This window comes from Leuciscus leuciscus, assembly GCF_965113295.1.
Source record: "Leuciscus leuciscus genome assembly, chromosome: 13".
Taxonomy (NCBI): domain Eukaryota; kingdom Metazoa; phylum Chordata; class Actinopteri; order Cypriniformes; family Leuciscidae; genus Leuciscus; species Leuciscus leuciscus.
Genome location: NC_138737.1, coordinates 24174036 through 24191774, shown reverse-complemented (window position 1 = coordinate 24191774; position 17739 = coordinate 24174036). Strand labels below are relative to the sequence as shown.

Sequence of the window (17739 nt, the reverse complement as noted above, 5' to 3'; positions counted from 1 at the left end):
ATAAAAATAAAAAAACCGTTTTGTTGGTACTAATACACACTAACCATGTTGTGCGTTTCTCTACCATATTGGTGTCTTAAAAATAAGTATCAATCTTCCCATTATGTAGGTTTCCAGCACAGTCCCCTCAGTAAATAATAAACTGAATTTTCTGTGAAGCAAAATTATGTGTTTCTGAAATCTAAAGCTAAAACTATCAAACACAAATGAATTGTTTCCAAATTATAAAATTAAGAAAATGTATGTTATACTTACTAAAAATAAAATAAAAAAATAATGTAACCGTTTCATGCATGGTGCATAAATGTAATAAAAGGGTAGAATAAAGGTGATTTTAAATACATGCGGCAAATAACCTCAGAAACATGATGTCCATACAAGTACACTAGACCCAAAGAGGAAAAAGACAATGGTTTCATACAAAAGAGGGAGCTTTATTAACAAACAACAGAACAGAAACAAGTGAACAATTGCCATATGTTGATAAGCGAGTGTTTAATGGCTAATATTCATCTCATCGTCCTCATCATCCTCTGTGGAAAAAGAGGAGAAGCAGACCGGCTCGCACTCTAGAGTGCGCAGGTTCACAAGACAGGCCGTCTGTGTGCTGCTGAACTCTGGGATTGCCAACAGGAGAACATCTTGTCCTTCAGGTCCTGAGAAAGACAAAAATTACCATACAAAAATATATCAATAAAGCATGGCCACACTGTTACATAGTGTTGTTTTTAATAATATAAAATAGTCTTCTATTCACCTGTGACTCGTTTACATTGATAGCTTGGTGCGTTCCCGCTGAAGTACACATGGGGGCATTCTTCCAATATAAAGGGATCTTTCTTATAGAACGGGTAACAACCTAAAGGGTCAACAGAGCATATCAGAGTAATCTAGCATTAATGGTGCAATATACAAAATATATTTAACGGAATGTAACGAAAATCAAGATATTAAAAACCTTAAAAATGAAAATTTCCTTACACAGATATTATGCTAATAATAACCCAGAATATCCCTTTAAAAAGTTAACAATCAGATAAAAAAAAAAGCAAATATATAAATAAAACAGATAAAATATTGTGTCCAGACCCAGTGTGTCCGGGGCGGTGGGAGCCAGGTGACGGAGTCTCAGTGTGCTTTCTAATATCTCCAGATGATCGTCCACACTGCTGTACTTCACAATATCACTGACGTTCTGTCCTGCTGTGCCCAAGAACCTGAGACCACAAAACATTCACTGTCAGGAGCACTTGCCACTAACACAAGATAAAAATTAAGGCAGTTACTCACTGGACGCCATCTACGACGGCTTGGAATGGGTTGCTGACCAGCTGCAGTGTGGGGAAGGGCACAGACAGAGGGAACATGCAGCGGTGCAGGGGCTGCTGGGGGAGAGTGTAGTTTGTTGGGTCATACTGTCCAGGCATGACATCCACGGGTACAGAGGCCTGAAGAGGACAAACACACATTACTGACACTTGGAACTGAAATGAAAAGCCCCTTCATTACCAATTTAACAGTATGACAGACTTAAAAGAATTGGGAAAAAAAACCAGTCTAAACCCTACATGTGATCAGAAAACGACTAAGAGCTACGGGACCTTGTCCTATAAACTTGATATATGGAATAAATAGGGGAGGATACATTTCGGCTTGTCCCAAATTAGACCCTCAGTCATTTTGGTCCTTCACAAACACTTGCAAATACTCACCACTAACTGAACTAGAAGCTCATCCAGCAGTTTGATAGCCTCCACACTCCCAGCCTGAGTCTTCTTAGTCAGATACTTCGCCTTCAAATGGAAAACAGTTTAACTGAAAAGACTTATTCACTAAATGTAATTGAATTCAATTAGCACTGCTTGGACCGTAAGTCCCATTTGCACACCTTAGTTGTTGAGTCTTTGTCCTGAGTGCTTTGACTCAACAGGTTTCCAGCTAATATGACTCTCGAGATGGAAGCTGCTCCGCTCTGCTCCCCCTGGTCTCCAAGCTGACCGGTTACCATATCAACCAAAAGCTGCAATCCCATCATGCTGTCTGCTTTGCTGCCGTTCAATCCCAGGCCAGACGCAAGGAGCACAAACCTAAAATTAAATTGGAAAGGTTATGTGTGTACCACTGTAACAGTAGGAATGCACAATATATCCAATCTTTTTTTGTTTATTTACAGTATATAGAGCTAGTACAATATATCGATATATTTTATAAACGATATAGGATGAGGCAATACAGTTTATATCGGTATACAGTAGTTTGATATTACAAGCACATCTGAAAAATAGTGGAGGACACGGAATGAGCTGCAGCAGTGAAAGTGCATAATTCAATTTCTCCTAAACATGAGACATGCTTTATATTAAGGGCTTCAAAATAACATGTAAGATATAGTAATAATAGTAATAGTATATAATAGATACTAGATATACTGTAGTAATAATAGTAATTAATATGGCTTGTTGCTCTGACAGAAACTTGCTGTTTAATGCATTTGAGATGTGTTTTTCCTCCGTGCATAACTTATATTTCACAGGTATATTCTCCATCTGTAAATATTAGAAATGTTGCAATTCTTCGAATTTTTTCCCTTTTTGTAACCTCATAAATTTGGAATCAAAGTGTCATAACTGGACCTTCCTGTGAGACATCAGACTTCTCTCTGGTGGAGTAAGCAGGACTTCTCCAATCATTTAATCCCTTTAAAGCTCCGCCCCTGTGAGATCACGTTCATCTGCCTCCACTACTGAGCGCTACGCCCACATCTCAACATCCAATCAACAATCGATGGATAAAACGAAGTCCTCGTCTTACACGTTTTCTTTTGCGAAAATCCGTTACAATTAAGAAGAAAAGATCTTTCGATACTTCCATTTCACAGTGACTTCAATACTCATCATTCATCAGTTAAAGGTAGGGTAGGGAAATTCAGAGAGGCTAGCAATAGATTAGATTAGATTAGATTCAACTTTATTGTCATTACACAAGTACGGGTACAAGGCAACGAAATGCAGTTTAGGTCTAACCAGAAGTGCAATAGCAGCAAGTGCAGGATATACAGTGGTTCCATAAGTGCAGAACATGGATATGTACTGAATAAATATAGAGTTGAATACTATTATAAACAAAAATTTACAGATAGATTTGTCCTATGAATATAATATACAGATAACTATTACTGTGAACAGAATTTACAGCTAGATATGTACTGAATATAATATACAGATGGCTATTACTATAAACAGAATTTTTACAGATAGATATGTACTGAATATAATATACAGATGACTGTTACTATAAACAGAATTTTACAGATAGATATGTACTATGAATATATATACAGATGGCTATTACTATAAACAGAATTTTACAAATAGATATATGTATAAGTTAGGCTAAAATGAGCAGTATAACAGTGGATTTAAAGTAGTGCAAATAAAGTTTGGACAGAAGCTATCCGAGTGAAAGTGCAGTGGAAGTAATTGCATATTACAGTTAAAGTACGGTATTGCAAATGTATATGTAAACAGTCGGTACTGTAAATAAACAGTCGGCAGTGCAAATTGAGCATATTCCAGTCAAGGTAGTAGTGCAAGATGCAGATGTAAACAGTTGTTACTATAATAACAGTCAGCAGTGCAAATGAACATTATAGTATTGCAAATAACAAAATGGAGGCAGGTGTGAGGAGGGAGAGGAGAGTCAATCAGTATATGAGGGGAGTGGGATCAATGAGGGTTAGAGTTTAATAAAGAGACAGCTCTGGGGAAAAAACTGTTCTTTAGTCTGCTGGTCCTGGTCCGGAGGCACCTGAAACGCCTGCCGGAGGGCAGGAGAGAAAACAGTCTGTGGGCTGGGTGAGAGGAGTCCTTAAGGATGCTGCGAGCTCGATGCAGACAGCGTTTCCTCTGGATGTGCTCGATGGCAGGTAGTGGAGTCCCAGTGATGCGCTGGGCGGTTTTCACCACCCGCTGCAGTGCCTTGCGCTCTGCAACAGAACAGCTCCCATACCACACTGTAGCACAGTTGGTCAGGATGCTTTCTATTGCACAGCGATAGAAGTTCACCAGGATAGTGGAGGAAAGCTGATTCTTCCTCAGTGTCCTCAGGAAGAAAAGGCGCTGGTGAGCCTTCTTGACCAGGCTGGAGGTGTTGGTTGTCCAGGTCATGTCCGCCGAGATGTGGGTCCCCAGGAACTTGAAACTGGAGACACGCTCAACAGCCATTCCATTGATGTGGATGGTGTCGTGTGTGCCTCTTGACACTTTCCTGAAGTCCACGATGAGCTCCTTCGTTTTGGTGGTGTTGAGGAGCTGGTTATTTTCAGTGCACCATGTGGCCAGGTGCTTGATCTCCTCCCTATAGGCAGTCTCATCGTTGTTGCTGATGAGACCAATCACCGTAGTGTCGTCCGCAAACTTGACGATGGAATTAGATCCGTACACAGGCTTGCAGTCGGAGGTGAAGAGGGAGTAGAGAAACGGGCTTAGCACACAGCCCTGTGGTACACCAGTGTTGAGTGTGATGGACGTGGAGCAGTTGGAGCCTGATCGAACATTCTGGGGTCTGTTGGTCAAAAAGTCCAAAATCCAGTTGCACATGGAGGTGTTGATGCCCAGGTCTCCAAGTTTGGCTATTAACTTAGTTGGGATGACAGTGTTGAATGCTGAGCTGAAGTCAACAAACAGCATGCGTGCATAAGTGTTCTTATTGTCCAGATGTGTGAGCACAGAGTGCAGTGCCATGGAAACTGCATCCTCTGTGCTCCTATTGCTACGGTAGGCAAACTGGTGTGAGTCCAATGTGGATGGAAGAGAGTCTTTTAGGTGTGCCAGGACCAGCCGCTCAAAGCACTTCATTACGATGGGTGTGAGTGCTACAGGGCGGTAGTCGTTAAGGCACTTCGGGCTGGAGTGTTTTGGCACTGGCACAATGGAAGTGCATTTAAAGCATGTTGGTACAGCTGCTTGGGCAAGAGACAGGTTGAAAATGTCTGTAAAAACCCCAGCGAGCTGCTCCGCACATGCCCTGAGTACGCGTCCAGGGATGTTGTCTGGTCCAGCAGCCTTGTGCGCGCTGATCCTGCTCAGTGCATTGCAGACATCTGTGGAGGAGAGTGTGATCGGCGGGTGGTCAGCTGAGGATTTGAGCTTGGTGGCAGTTTCTCTGTTGTCTCTTTCAAAGCGAGCATAAAAGTCATTTAGCTCGTTCAGGAAGTTGACATCAGTGGCTGCGGGGGTGGAGTGAGAGGGTTTGTAGTCACTGATGGCCTGAATGCCCTGCCACATGCGCCGAGGGTCAGCGTTGGAAAAGTGTCCCTCTATCTTAAGCTTGTAGCAGTGCTTGGCCTCTTTGATGCCCCTTTTCAGATTTGCTCTGGATGTGCTATAGGCTTGTGCATCTCCTGATCTGAAGGCAGTGTTGCGTGTCTTCAATAGGAGTCGCACTTCCCTGTTCATCCATGGCTTCTGATTTGGGTATGTGGTGATCTGCTTCTGGGTTGTAACACTGTCAATGGTGGTATTGATATAATCCAGTACAGAGGAGGTGTAGCAGTCAATGTCCGTGTGAGAGCCACTGGTGGCTTGAGAAGCAAACATACTCCAGTCTGTGTGTAGAAACCTTTCCTGGAGTGAGGAATCTGCCCCCGCAGGCCACACCTTGATGGTCTTCACTGATGGCTTCACGCGATTGATGAGAGGTGCATATTTGGGGGTGAGGAACAAAGAAAGGTGATCTGACTGTCCCAGGTGGGGGAGGGGTGTCGCGACGTAAGCTCCAGCCATGTTTGTGTAAACATGGTCTAAGGTTTTGTTTCCTCTGGTGTGACAGGAAACATGCTGGTGAAATTTCGGTAGCACTGACTTTAAGTTTGAATGATTAAAATCACCCGCAACAATAAACGCAGCTTCCGGGTGAACGGTCTGTTGTTTACTGATGGCTGCGTGAAGTTCTTTCATAGCAAACTTGGCATCAGCATCCGGGGGAATATAGGCTGCAGTTATAATAGTGGAAGTGAACTCCCGCGGTAGATAAAACGGTCTACATTTAACCATGAGAAACTCAAGGTTAGCTGAACAATGTCTCCCAACAATAGCAGAGTTTGTGCACCAAGCTTTGTTAATGTAAATGCACAATCCACCACCTCTGGTCTTACCGGAGCCATCTAATGTTCTATCCGCCCGGAATGTATGGCGTCCCGCTAGCTCAATAGCGTTGTCCGGTATTCCGCTGTTTAACCATGTTTCCGTGAAAATTAGAACATTACAGTTCAAAAGTCTCTTGCTGTATGTGATGTTGAGTCGAATCTCCTCCATTTTGTTCAACAGCGACCGTACATTGGCAAGGAAAATGCTGGGTAAAGAGAGCCGGTGTGGTGTTAGCTTTAGCTTAGCTCTTAGTCCTCCGCGCTTCCCCCGCCTTTGTTTACGATCTCGACGCCGCCTGCGAGCACTTCCGCCCGGCCGGGCAGAGTGCATAGCCTCGGGTGTTTTGGCGATCTCAGGAAGGAGTCGAAGGTTGTCCATAAAACTGTCGGAAATTCGCAAACCGATATCCAAAAGCTCACCTTGGGTGTACGATGTTAAGGCACAACTGTTCTGCACGAACAGACCCGAAATGAGCAAGAAAAATACTGCTAAATTGCAGAATCTGGAGAGACCGCGAGCCTCGCGATGTACTCGCGCCGCCATCTTGGTTTCAGAAGCAAGCTACTTTGAAAGCATAAGATCCCACCCTCCCTTCAGAGCGTTTCCAAAGCAACAACTTCTCCAAAACGCACACTCCGCTACAGCAGAGTCTGCAAAGTGCCACGAGAGATGGCGTTAAATTACCTCATGTCTCAAAACACATAACCTTACAATAATAATGAATGTAAACATCTTACAGAGCTCTAGTTGTACCACCTGACTACTGCAGATTCATTTGGGTGTTGATAGTGTTGACATAGAAACAATCAGAGTAGATAGTCCTGGTTTGCCATCTCTTAATTACGATAGTTATGGTATGAATGTTGTTTTGGTTCAGGAGGAACAGTAAATGTGTCTGCTGTTTGTTTGTGGTCCTCAGTGTCTTTGACTTCAACTATGCATAACCTCATGCAACATGCTGATTCAGACCGAATGCAATGATTCGACGGACATTTTTTTGGGTCCGGAGACTTCCACAGAAGATATATTTACATGTTTTTAATATTTAGACCACTTCTATTATTGATTGCTATCAAGAGGTGAAGAGAGTTTCAACCACTATAACAAAAGGTATTTATGAAAAGCATTGCTTGCCCTACCTTTAATAGTCATAATAACATTTAAGTAATTATCAGTTTATCATATTTACACGAGTACGTCTAAAAACCCAATCTCCTGCTCTTCAGTCAGTCCGGTCAGGTGTGTGTTTCTGTACCTGTCTGAGCTGAGAGGCTGTCTGGGTGTCTGTGGAGGAAGATCAGCCATGCAGAAGTCTTCAACTGTGAATTTCCCATCATTCTTCTCTGCACCCATGATGGCAATTACACTCCCTGGAAATACCATTTCATTATAAAGCAGGAAAATTGAGAAGCATGAGAAGTTTGAGACAGGTAAGTGTATCTTTCTATATGTATCCTACCTGTTACAAACTTGGGTGTGTCAATGTTGCCCTCCAGTTTAATCCTCTGAAGTTCATCCTCCAAAATAAGCTCATCTGATTGGCTGATGTATTTGGTACGAGGCGGCTGGGGCAACAGATTGTGCTGAAGAGAGAAAAGACATGTTAAAGGAATAGTTCACCCAAAAATTTTAATTGGCTAATGATTTACTCTGATGACTTAAGTCATCCTAGGTGTATATGACAATCTTCTTTCAGACGAATACAATCGGAGTTATATAAAAAAAATGTCCTGGCTCTTCCAAGCTTTATAATGCCAGTGAATGGGTATATTTTTTTGGAAGTCAATCAAAGTGCATCCATCCACACATCTCCGGGGATTAATAAAGGCCTTCTGAAGTGAAGCAATGTCTGAAGTGAACAACACAGCAAGGAATACGGTAAAGTGAAGCTACGGTGTTGTTAGCATACAGCAAGATGCTTGTTTGACAATTCTACATCGATTTTTAATACAATGTTTTATAATGCATTTATATTTTATTCACATAAAAGGTTGTGTGGGTTCTTGGGTGTGGGTTTTATTCACATAAAAGGTTGTGTGGGTTGTTGTGCTTACACAATGGGTTCGTGTAAGAAAATGTTTCATTTTAAAAACTTTATCGACTAAAATAACTAGCTTCCGGCAGACGGCCGTACGCATCGATTTACGTCAAAAGAGTAACACTTGAACTTGACGGACAATGTAATGACGAACGCGGATACCCAGTCCTGTTTGTTTGAACCGCGAGAGGCGTCAAAGCTTCAATACTTCTACATCCAACGTCATACATCTTCAAGTGTTACTCTTTTGGCGAGTAGAGTGTACAGTGTAGAGTGAAGAGTGTTACTCTTACTCGCAAATCGACTTGCGTACGATCGTCTACTGGAAGCTAGTTATTTTAGTTGACAATGGATATTTTTCTTACACGAACGCATCGCTTCACTTCAGAAGGCCTTTATTAACCCGCCAGAGCCGTGAGGAGCACTTTTATAATGGATGGATGCGCTTTGACGGACTTCCAAAAAATATACCCACTCACTCCCATTATAAAGCTTGGAAGAGCCAGGACATTTTTTAATATAACTCCGATTGTATTCATCTGAAAGAAGAATGTCATATACACCTAGGATAGCTTCAGGGCAAGTAAATCATGGGCTAATTTTCATTTTTGTGTGAACTATCCCTTTAAAAAGGGAAGACTGAGGAAAAGCGAAAAAAGCTTGTATCATCCAAGTTTAACCTCCTCGCTGATCTCCTTCAGGATGGAGGGCTGCAGCTCCATGTGTTTGAATATGGTGCCCACTATTATACACTGTTCACCCGTCTGCAGGTCACACAGCTTCCTGATGGGCACGACACAACCTGCCACACACACACACATTCACTCATGTTCAGAAGCGCTTCAGGGGAAAACACGAGCCTGTCAGTGAGTTCACGGATGTTTCTCACCCCACTTCTGCGTGGCTCTGTCGCCGAGGATGTGTCTCATCTGCATGAGTCTGGTGGCGTAGATGTGCGCGTACTGGCGGCTGAAGCTGCGCTCGCCGAGGCGGAACCGCTCCGAGCAGCCGCTGTATGAGGGCTGGTGCCGGTCAAACACGGGCTCCGAGGACCCCGGAGGACACAGCAACGTCTCCTTTGGCACGATCACGTCTGAGAACATGACTGGACAAAGGTTTTGGACGCTAAATTAGCAACGGAGCAGTTTTGTGTGAATAAAATATAAATGCATTATAAAACATTGTATTAAAAATCGATGTAGAGTTGTCAAACAAGCATCTTGCTGTATGCTAACAATACCGTAGCTTCACTTTACCGTATTCCTTGCTGTGTTGGTTTTCTTCAGTATATAGTAAATCTAGTTTGATTCGATGATAAAGTAAATAAAAAACCAACAAAATCAGATCGATCTCCTCTGTGTTGATTTTTTGGTATCTCCCGCTAAATACTCGACCTCTGACCTCTATGAAAATATGATGCAAGTTCCGCTAAAACACGCTTTCATAATAAAAGCCACCGGAAATAAAAATAATCTGCGTTTATGTAAGTTACGGGACTGTTGCGTTTTTTAGACGTATTTAAATTTTAAATATAACATTTAATATTTCATGATTACTTCAGACCATTTTTTAAATGAATGCCCACCAAAAAAAAAAAAAAAGATGTCAATGCCAGCATTTGTGAGGAAAAAAAGACAGTATGACCAATAACATTACTTATTGAAATTTATTAGGTACATTTCCTAAGGTACATTTTTATGCATTTCATATGTATCCCACAAAATGTGATGTCTCAAAGCTGAACTTCAAATTTGCAGATATTTATTTCACACAATCACTTCAATGAAAAGAAGTGCAACTAAAAACAGTCTACAAGCGGTTTGCTAAGAGACTACTGACAATATTAAATGTTCTGTTAATCATTCATGTATTGAATGTTACACACATTGGTACAACATCACAAGACACCGATTACTTTGCATTACAATTTTTCTACAGAGCACAGCACAAGTTCTGTGAAGTGTACAAATGTAGCAGGATTATAAGCACAATAATGTGGAAGATTCGAACGGAACAGAAAACATGAGCGATCTACTTCTTCCTTCCTCCTCTCTCCTTAAGGGCCAGATGGATGACGGAGCCATTGTTCATGTTGTAATAAGCCAGAGAGTTGGAATCTTTGATGAAAATACCCTGGAGAATCAAACACAATATGAGATCTCGGTTTTCAAAGTAAATACTTCAACATTTTATATTAGCATTCACCATTTATATAATAAATACATTTTACAAAACAAAATATTTTACCTCATACTGCAGCTTCTGCTTTCCAGCCGGCATACCAGTGGCTTCATGGATCTTAACCTTGATGACAGACACCTGAGGCACAAATTGGCAATACATTAGCTCAGATTTTCATGTCTTTCACAAAATATGTATAGAATTCTATAGGTCAGTGGTTAAAAATGTGTACAAATGGAGTTGGTACATATAGATACTGGATAGACGAAGTCTTTACCTGGTCTGTGAGAGGCAGGTTGAAGTTCAGCACTTGGCCACTCAACTTCCATTCGGTCTTGTCCTGCATGTTGGGCACTTGGACCTTGACTGCAACAGGTCCCTATAAAAGAGAGCAAAGATCACATTAGAAAGATTAACAAATGACCGATGTAATAGGTATAAAATAGTGATGCTCCGATCAGCATTTTTGGGGCCGATCACCGATTACCGATCACCAAAATCATGATCTGCCGATTGCCGATCACTGCCGATCACAGAATGGAAATATGCTAGAGTCAAGAAAATCTTGAAGAACCACCAATATTTATTTAATTGTAGTTAGAAAACAAGATAACATAAGGCTACTGTAGGCCACCTTTTCCAAATAAGGCACAGTATAATTTTTAAAAACAAAGAGGGGTCAGGCAGACTACAATGGATGTAGTTGAGGAACTAACTACATCAGATCCAAAAAATAAAATAAGGACAATGACATTTGAGGTTATTAAAACAGTAAGTCCCGCCCCTCGACTGCCAAAAATAAAAGTGTTCGAGCGAGCAAAATCAGCAGGCGAGAGGAGATCAAGCGCGAGAGTGTGGGGAATTATCATGCGCGCGCGCGAGGGCAGAGATGTCATGCGCCCGCGCAGGGTTTGAATGAGCTCGCGAGTTCCCGTTTCCTCGCGCGTAGATCTGTTATCCTCTCGCGAATGTCATTTACCGCGCGCGCCAGCATCAGTTGTGCGCTCGTTTATAATTGCCATTGAATTGCCGTCATAGGAGAACTCATTTTGCCACTGTTAAGCAAGCTCTGCTCTGCTGTTGTGTTGCCGCGCATGCGGAAAAGTTGCGCGAGTTATTTACGTCACGTGATCGGCTTTTTTGATCGGCGCTTTTGGGGGTTGCCGATCAAGCTATTTTTTGCCAATATCGGCCGATCATGATCGGCGGCCGATCAATCGGAGCATCACTAGTATAAAATATTCATTGTTCCTACTAAGTGCACTGCGAGTATGTTGCAGCAGTGTTGTACCTTGGTCCTGCGCAGGAACTCCTCTTCTGGAATCAGGTTGTCCTCGGTCTTCATTTTCTTGCTGGAAGGCTCGTCCTCGTGAGGAGGAGGAGGATGAGCAGGAGGCATGGGGGCGGAAACAGAGCTGGGAGGTTGAGGCACAGGGGGAGCGGGTACAAACCCTGAAAAATAAAAAGTTTATTCACTACAACATAATTATTATTAATATACTTGAAGGTACACTATGTAATTTTTTTTTTTTTGTCCAAAAGTAACTTTAAATAATGAGTCAATACATCATCAATCCTTCTTCCAAAATGAGATTCCAATCCTTCCAAAATATGTACCCTGATTCACTAAGGTAAACTTATTATAAGGGTTTATATTTTAAACCTGTCGGGATGGTTTTCGGGGGAAATTGAGTACAGTAGCCTGTGCGTGTCTCATATGCGTAAAAGGAGAAAAGTTGCACTGTAGTCACTTGGACTATTTTAAACATTGTCTTTTCTAACTTTCTGGGCCGGCAAGTTTCGATCCCATAGAAGCCTATGGAGGAGTGATCCAGCTCTCAGATTTAATCCACAATATCTTAAATAATATCTGTGTTCCGAAGATGAACGAAAGTCTTACGGGGTTGGAACAACATAAGGGCGAGTAATTACTGACAGAATTTTCATTTTTGGGTGAACTAACCCTTTAATTTACATTTTGGAACAATGTACCAAGAAGCTACATAACAGATCTGTAATTTTAAAGACTCACCAGCAGGGACCACCATAGGTGGAGGTCTGGGTGCCATAATATGGGGTCCAGAGGGTGGCATGGGCACCACATTGATGCGTGGGGCATGCAGCATGGGTGGCATGGGAGCCAGAACTTGTCCAGGGGCCAGACGCACCACAGGGGACACTGGAGGTCTGGGTATGACAGGAACAGCAGGAAGCAAAGTGGTCCGCACTGGGGGCGCCATCTGGAATATACACAAGAGCCTTTAGTTAGGACTAGCACTTTTGTGTTCGACAATCACAGTGATCTTGCGAAACTCCTGAATGCAGAAACAGATTGAGACTCACGGTAGGTCTGGGCATGGTGTTGATTGGTGGGGAGGGTTTGGGCATGTTGGAGGCTGCTGATTGCATGGGCGGCTGAGGCATCTCATTGGGCTTGCTAGGGCCGATCTTCTCCTTGGTGTCGTCCTCCTGCACCAGACCTTTAGCTTTGTGGATGGCTTCGATCTGCTCCTGCAGGGTGATGTTAGCCTGAGCCGCCTGCTGGGTACGAGCCATACTGCCTGAGTGACCGTCCCATGTGACCTGCGGAAAAAGTGGAAGTGGTGTTAGATGAACAACTACCTTCTGGAATTCCTCACTTTGGGGACACACTTGTGATTCTCAGCAGTCAAAATGGAGAGAAGACAATAATAATGACTTTTTTTATTAAATGAAATTAATGTACTGTTTCAGTAATATTTATTTTTTAATATTTTGTATTTTGAGGGAATTTCTTGGTACTAGACAAAATTCACCTCTAAATTACACAATTTATTTCTGTAAAAAAATAAAAAAATTAGAAAAATTATACTTAATACAAGTGTGAATAGACTATTTAGTAGGGGGTGGGAATCTTTTGGTACCTCACGATTTGATTCGAATCGATTCAAATTTCGATTCAATATTATGCATTTTGATTGTAGTTGACTGTTCTGTTACTTTTCTTATTTGACTGTGGTAGATAGTTTAATAGGTTTTGAAGAATAAAACTCCTACTGAATTAAATGTGAACCAATAAAATTTATTTAGTTTTTCTTCTAATTTTAGTCAACCCAAAATTATAAAACAAATTTATGAGGCTGCTGTCCCTTTAAGAATGAATGCACGGATATAGTTACACATACGCATTGAGTCCTTGAGTTCGTGGCTTATTGTGAATAACGCCAATAACTTCCACTAACTTTAAGTAGTACTGCGAAGTTAAAGTGTAACACTTTATAAAATCGTCCGCATGACAATTTACGGTGCACAGCACATACAACAGCGCATGCGCAAGGTGAATGTTGAGAAAGAAGAATCCACTATGTGTTAATACGCAGTTGTATCGTGTAGTCTTTCTTACCTTCTCCTCAGGCTTCTGTATCTCCTCCTCTCCGATCTTCTTACCGATGGCCGTTTCTTCCACACCAAAGATATCGGTACGTCTCTCGGCCAGCTGCTTCAGGCTGCTCTCGATGTCCAGGCCGGGAGCGTACACCTCCTCCTCGATCCGACGCTCTCGGATGTTGCGGTCGCGCTCCTCCAGCCAGCGGGGATCCAGCAGGCCGATGCGCATGTGCTCCTGCATCTTACTGGCTGGGATCTTCTCACCCGTGATGGGGGAGATGAGGTACTCGTCAGAGGAGGTCATGGGAAGCAGAGACTTAGACGCTGAAGAGAAGATGAGATGGAAAGTGAGTGGATGCAAAGAAATGTGTGCCATTTTAGAACGATAAAGTGTTTTTATAAACGCGCTTACCCTTGGGGTCGTAGTCTTTGCGAATGATAACCTGGTCTGGGGTGGGGGGCAGAGGAGGTGGCATGGGGTTATCAGGGGGTAGAGGAGCTTTCATGCCATCATCATCTTCATCAGAGCCCTATTGAGAGGAATAACAGATGCTAGTTAGTCAGAGTAATAGTTAGCCCACTTCTACAAACTCATCATCTATGGCATTATGTGAACATAACCCTGGTTGTCTCACCTCGTCCATGTCCTGCAGCTGTGTGTCCTGGTCCAGCTGAGCTGCGTGTCTGTCCTCCCTGCCTCCTCTCTCATCCTCTTCATCTTCACTCTCCACCTCCATCTCCACCTCCTCACTCTCTCCAAATTTCTCATAGCGCTCCTGGATCAGGATACGAGCGCCCAGCTCCTCAGGAGTAGTGGGAGGAGGGAAATTACCTAAATAATAAATAAATATAATAAATAATATAAATGTAAATATAAACTATTAACTCTTTCTCTGCCATTGACGAGATATCTCATCATTTATGAGAAAACGCTTCCCTGCCATTGTTTTTTTTTTTTTACGGATTTCCGTATTATCACAGTTATAAAAGAGGGGGCACTACTATGCATCTCCTGAACGAGTAAAGTATCTCTGGATCAAAACACAGGCAAAGAAGCAGCAGAAACGAGAGATCAAATTTGTAAGCAGATGCATATGAAAAATAATGCAATCATCAACTATAGACAGCATATATATCGAAACGGCCTAATGTAACTGAATGAAATGTTGACCCAGGACTCAATCTACTCCATCTATGTTTTGATCGTCATTCTGAATCCGATCTGGATGTAGTCTGACAAAAACGCGATTTTTTTATTTATGAAACATAACCACATTCAAGAGTTGATAAAGAATGCATAGAATAAAACAGATTTTTTTTTAGAGGCAGAGGCTCTGTTCTTTCTTTTGATATATTGCATGTTCAGATATTGATACAACAAAATATTATGGGGGCCATGAAAACTTGACTGTGAAAATGACCAAAAACGCTGGCGGTGGCTGACAACGGGCAAGGAAAGGGTTAATAATAATAACATTGATAATCTAGTATACATATCAATACAATGATTAATTATAGCAATTTCTCCATCATCTTACATTAAAGGCGAGATTGTGTCTGTAATTGGCTAATTAAGCCACATCTGAGACTGAAGAAATGTCTTGCTATTACCAGAATCAAGAGTATTCTTCTTATGCAATGGTATGTTTGCGCAAACAAAAATACTCAAATATCCAAAATCATGCTAATTGTTGTAAACTAAACGAGCTCACCTTGCTCATTTGGTTGGAAGTCCACCGTCTCCACGACCACAAAGTCATGCCAGTCAATCTGAGCATAAGCCACCCTCTCCTTCTCTCGCTCCTCCTCTTCCTTCTTCCTCTCTCGTTCCTGGAATTTGGCCCACTCCACACGATACCTGACCTAAAATATTGAGGAAAGATGTGATATTACAGGTCAGTCTGATCTGTCCTTCCCTTTTGAGATCTTACGAGTTCCAAAGCTCAGATTGATCCAACTTTGATACATTTTTTGGGACTAACTGATTTTAACGAACAACTGAGACATGTTATATCTCGCAACTTCAGTTCTACGGCATCCACTCTGTTATCCATTTTCCACCAGAATGGTTCACATTCTGGAGCCAGAACCTGTTCTCGGCCGGTCGAACTGGAGCCTGTCGTGAACTGTGTGCACGTGTTTCCACGGACTTGAGGAACAAGCGATGACGTAACGCTGCTACATGTTGTTTACCTGACTATAACCAGTCTAAAAAATTAAACCGTGCACGTTCCAGTGTTGTGCAGACAGTGAAGCACATCTGTTTTGCGGGAGTGATTCTAGCAAACCGGCAGCTCACATAAACTCCTGGTACTCTTGTCTGGTACTTTTTGATTCACTCGCTCTCTCGTACACGCATTTTTTAAATATTTAGATACATCAATGAGACCGCCAGACTGTAATAATTACCTGGTCCAAGACCTCACGAGAATTCTCTGCTTCCTTCTTCAGTTTCAGCAAAAGACCTTTTGGAGGGATTAAAACCTGCAAGAAACCAATCAATTAAGCGAATTTAGTGTCACACTTGAATAACTTTATGACTCCCAAAAAACTTTTATTAGCCACCTCAATCTTATTCGTCCTGAATATTGCTGCCATACCTTTGTGTACTGTTCCACCAGTTTTGTAAAGTAGTTGAACAAGCTGTGCTGTGGTCGCAGGAAGTCAAACTGGTAGTTCCTCTGCTCCTTCTGCATCAGCTGCGTGAGAAACTGACGGCCATTTCGGGCGACGAACTGTGCGGTCAGCTTCACCACATCCAGGTCAAAGGCTGAGATGGAGGGAGGGTCGGCAATGAACTCAAACTCAGGTGGAGGCTCCTTGGGCACCACCGTCTCATGGATCACCTGCGCTTGAACCTAAAGGACCACAAACGCATAAGCTCTTCATAAAATATCCAGCTATGAAAGACTTTCAAATCAGACTGCTTAGATTATGACTTGACTGGTTTTATTTGTTGTATAAAGTCAATGACAGGATCCTGACCTTCTGAGGAAGCTGCTGTGATGCTTGCTGTTGCATGACTTTAGGCACCGCTGCAGACGGTTCCTGAGCTTTGCCCTCCTTGAACTCGTTGACCTTGTGGCGGTAGTAAGCATGGTAAGGGTCGTTGGGGTTGAGGAAGTTGAATTTTGGGTTGTTGATCTCATTCTGTCGAATCCTGGCCTCGAACTCAGGTCCATTCCTTCGAAAAAATTAAAAGTGGTTAATTCTTGATTTAAGAAATGTACAATATTGAAACTTGATATGATGTTATATGACTTGTTATGATATGATATGACTTCAAACCTGGCCACGAAGCTGGCAGTCTTGTCAACAATGTTCCGGACTTCAGGAGGCGGATAGATGATTCCCACAATGGGCTTTGTGGCTGGAGTCTCTTCTTTCTGCTCCTCGGGCTGTTATTAAAACATTACATAGTTTAACTGATCTGAGCCTTCATTAACACTTTGGTTGATAATACTATATTCAGCGGTCCTGAATTACTTATTCAAAATAAGTACTACTCAAGGTAGTATGCTATTTCGGAAGCAGCCATAATATAAAACATGCAATATTATGATCGATTAACATGTTTCTATGTTTATGAAGAAAAATATGTTAGTAAGTGAATATAAAGCAGATGGATCTACTCTGTACTGTCTCTAAAATAAATAAATCATAGGTTCCTTGTTATTTAGCTCCGGCTGCATGATCTGCACAGGCCCAGGCGGCATGATTTCTTCACTACAGGCTCTTCTCTGGACGAATCAAGTACGCTGAGAAACATAAACAGTTATTGTCAGTCTAATGGTAATTTGTTTAACAAAATCAACGTACAGCGCTTAAAATTACTTAAGTACTATCATTTCTATGTACACTTTCATACAACTTCACTAACCTCTGGTTGCGCCAAACGCCACACAACAGAAGACGACAAATGAACGATTACTTCCGGTAGCAAGGCCAATGGTGTTTGTGGGAAATGTAGTTCAAGTGAAATGATTCCGCCTACATGCGACCATGGAA

At 42.1% G+C, this 17739-nt stretch overlaps 2 protein-coding genes across 3 annotated transcripts; both read right to left on the bottom strand.

Moving 5' to 3' along the window:
- Nucleotides 1-413: 413 nt before the first annotated feature.
- Nucleotides 414-9598, bottom strand: pold2 (polymerase (DNA directed), delta 2, regulatory subunit). 2 transcript variants are annotated; one of them, XM_082188436.1, is made up of 11 exons: nt 9441-9598; nt 9074-9309; nt 8865-8986; nt 7606-7729; nt 7402-7516; nt 1889-2087; nt 1713-1793; nt 1291-1448; nt 1090-1217; nt 758-859; nt 414-656 (listed from the first exon to the last, which is right to left on the bottom strand). In XM_082188436.1, the coding sequence occupies exons 2-11, from the start codon at nt 9285-9287 to the stop codon at nt 496-498; spliced, it is 1404 nt and encodes a 467-aa protein (XP_082044562.1). In that variant the 5' UTR covers nt 9288-9309; nt 9441-9598; the 3' UTR covers nt 414-495. The 2 variants fall into 2 exon arrangements, with proteins under 2 accessions (XP_082044562.1, XP_082044561.1); XM_082188435.1 differs by having other exon boundaries at nt 9074-9289.
- Nucleotides 9599-9831: 233 nt separating this feature from the next.
- Nucleotides 9832-17691, bottom strand: sf3a1 (splicing factor 3a, subunit 1). Its single transcript, XM_082188417.1, has 16 exons — nt 17612-17691; nt 17402-17489; nt 17020-17131; nt 16717-16915; nt 16332-16589; nt 16141-16215; nt 15444-15594; nt 14367-14563; nt 14144-14261; nt 13748-14055; nt 12709-12948; nt 12398-12605; nt 11657-11817; nt 10643-10744; nt 10432-10503; nt 9832-10317 (listed from the first exon to the last, which is right to left on the bottom strand). Exons 2-16 carry the CDS (start codon nt 17445-17447, stop codon nt 10216-10218), a joined length of 2349 nt encoding a protein of 782 aa, XP_082044543.1. The 5' UTR covers nt 17448-17489; nt 17612-17691; the 3' UTR covers nt 9832-10215.
- Between the last annotated feature and the right edge of the window lie 48 nt (nt 17692-17739).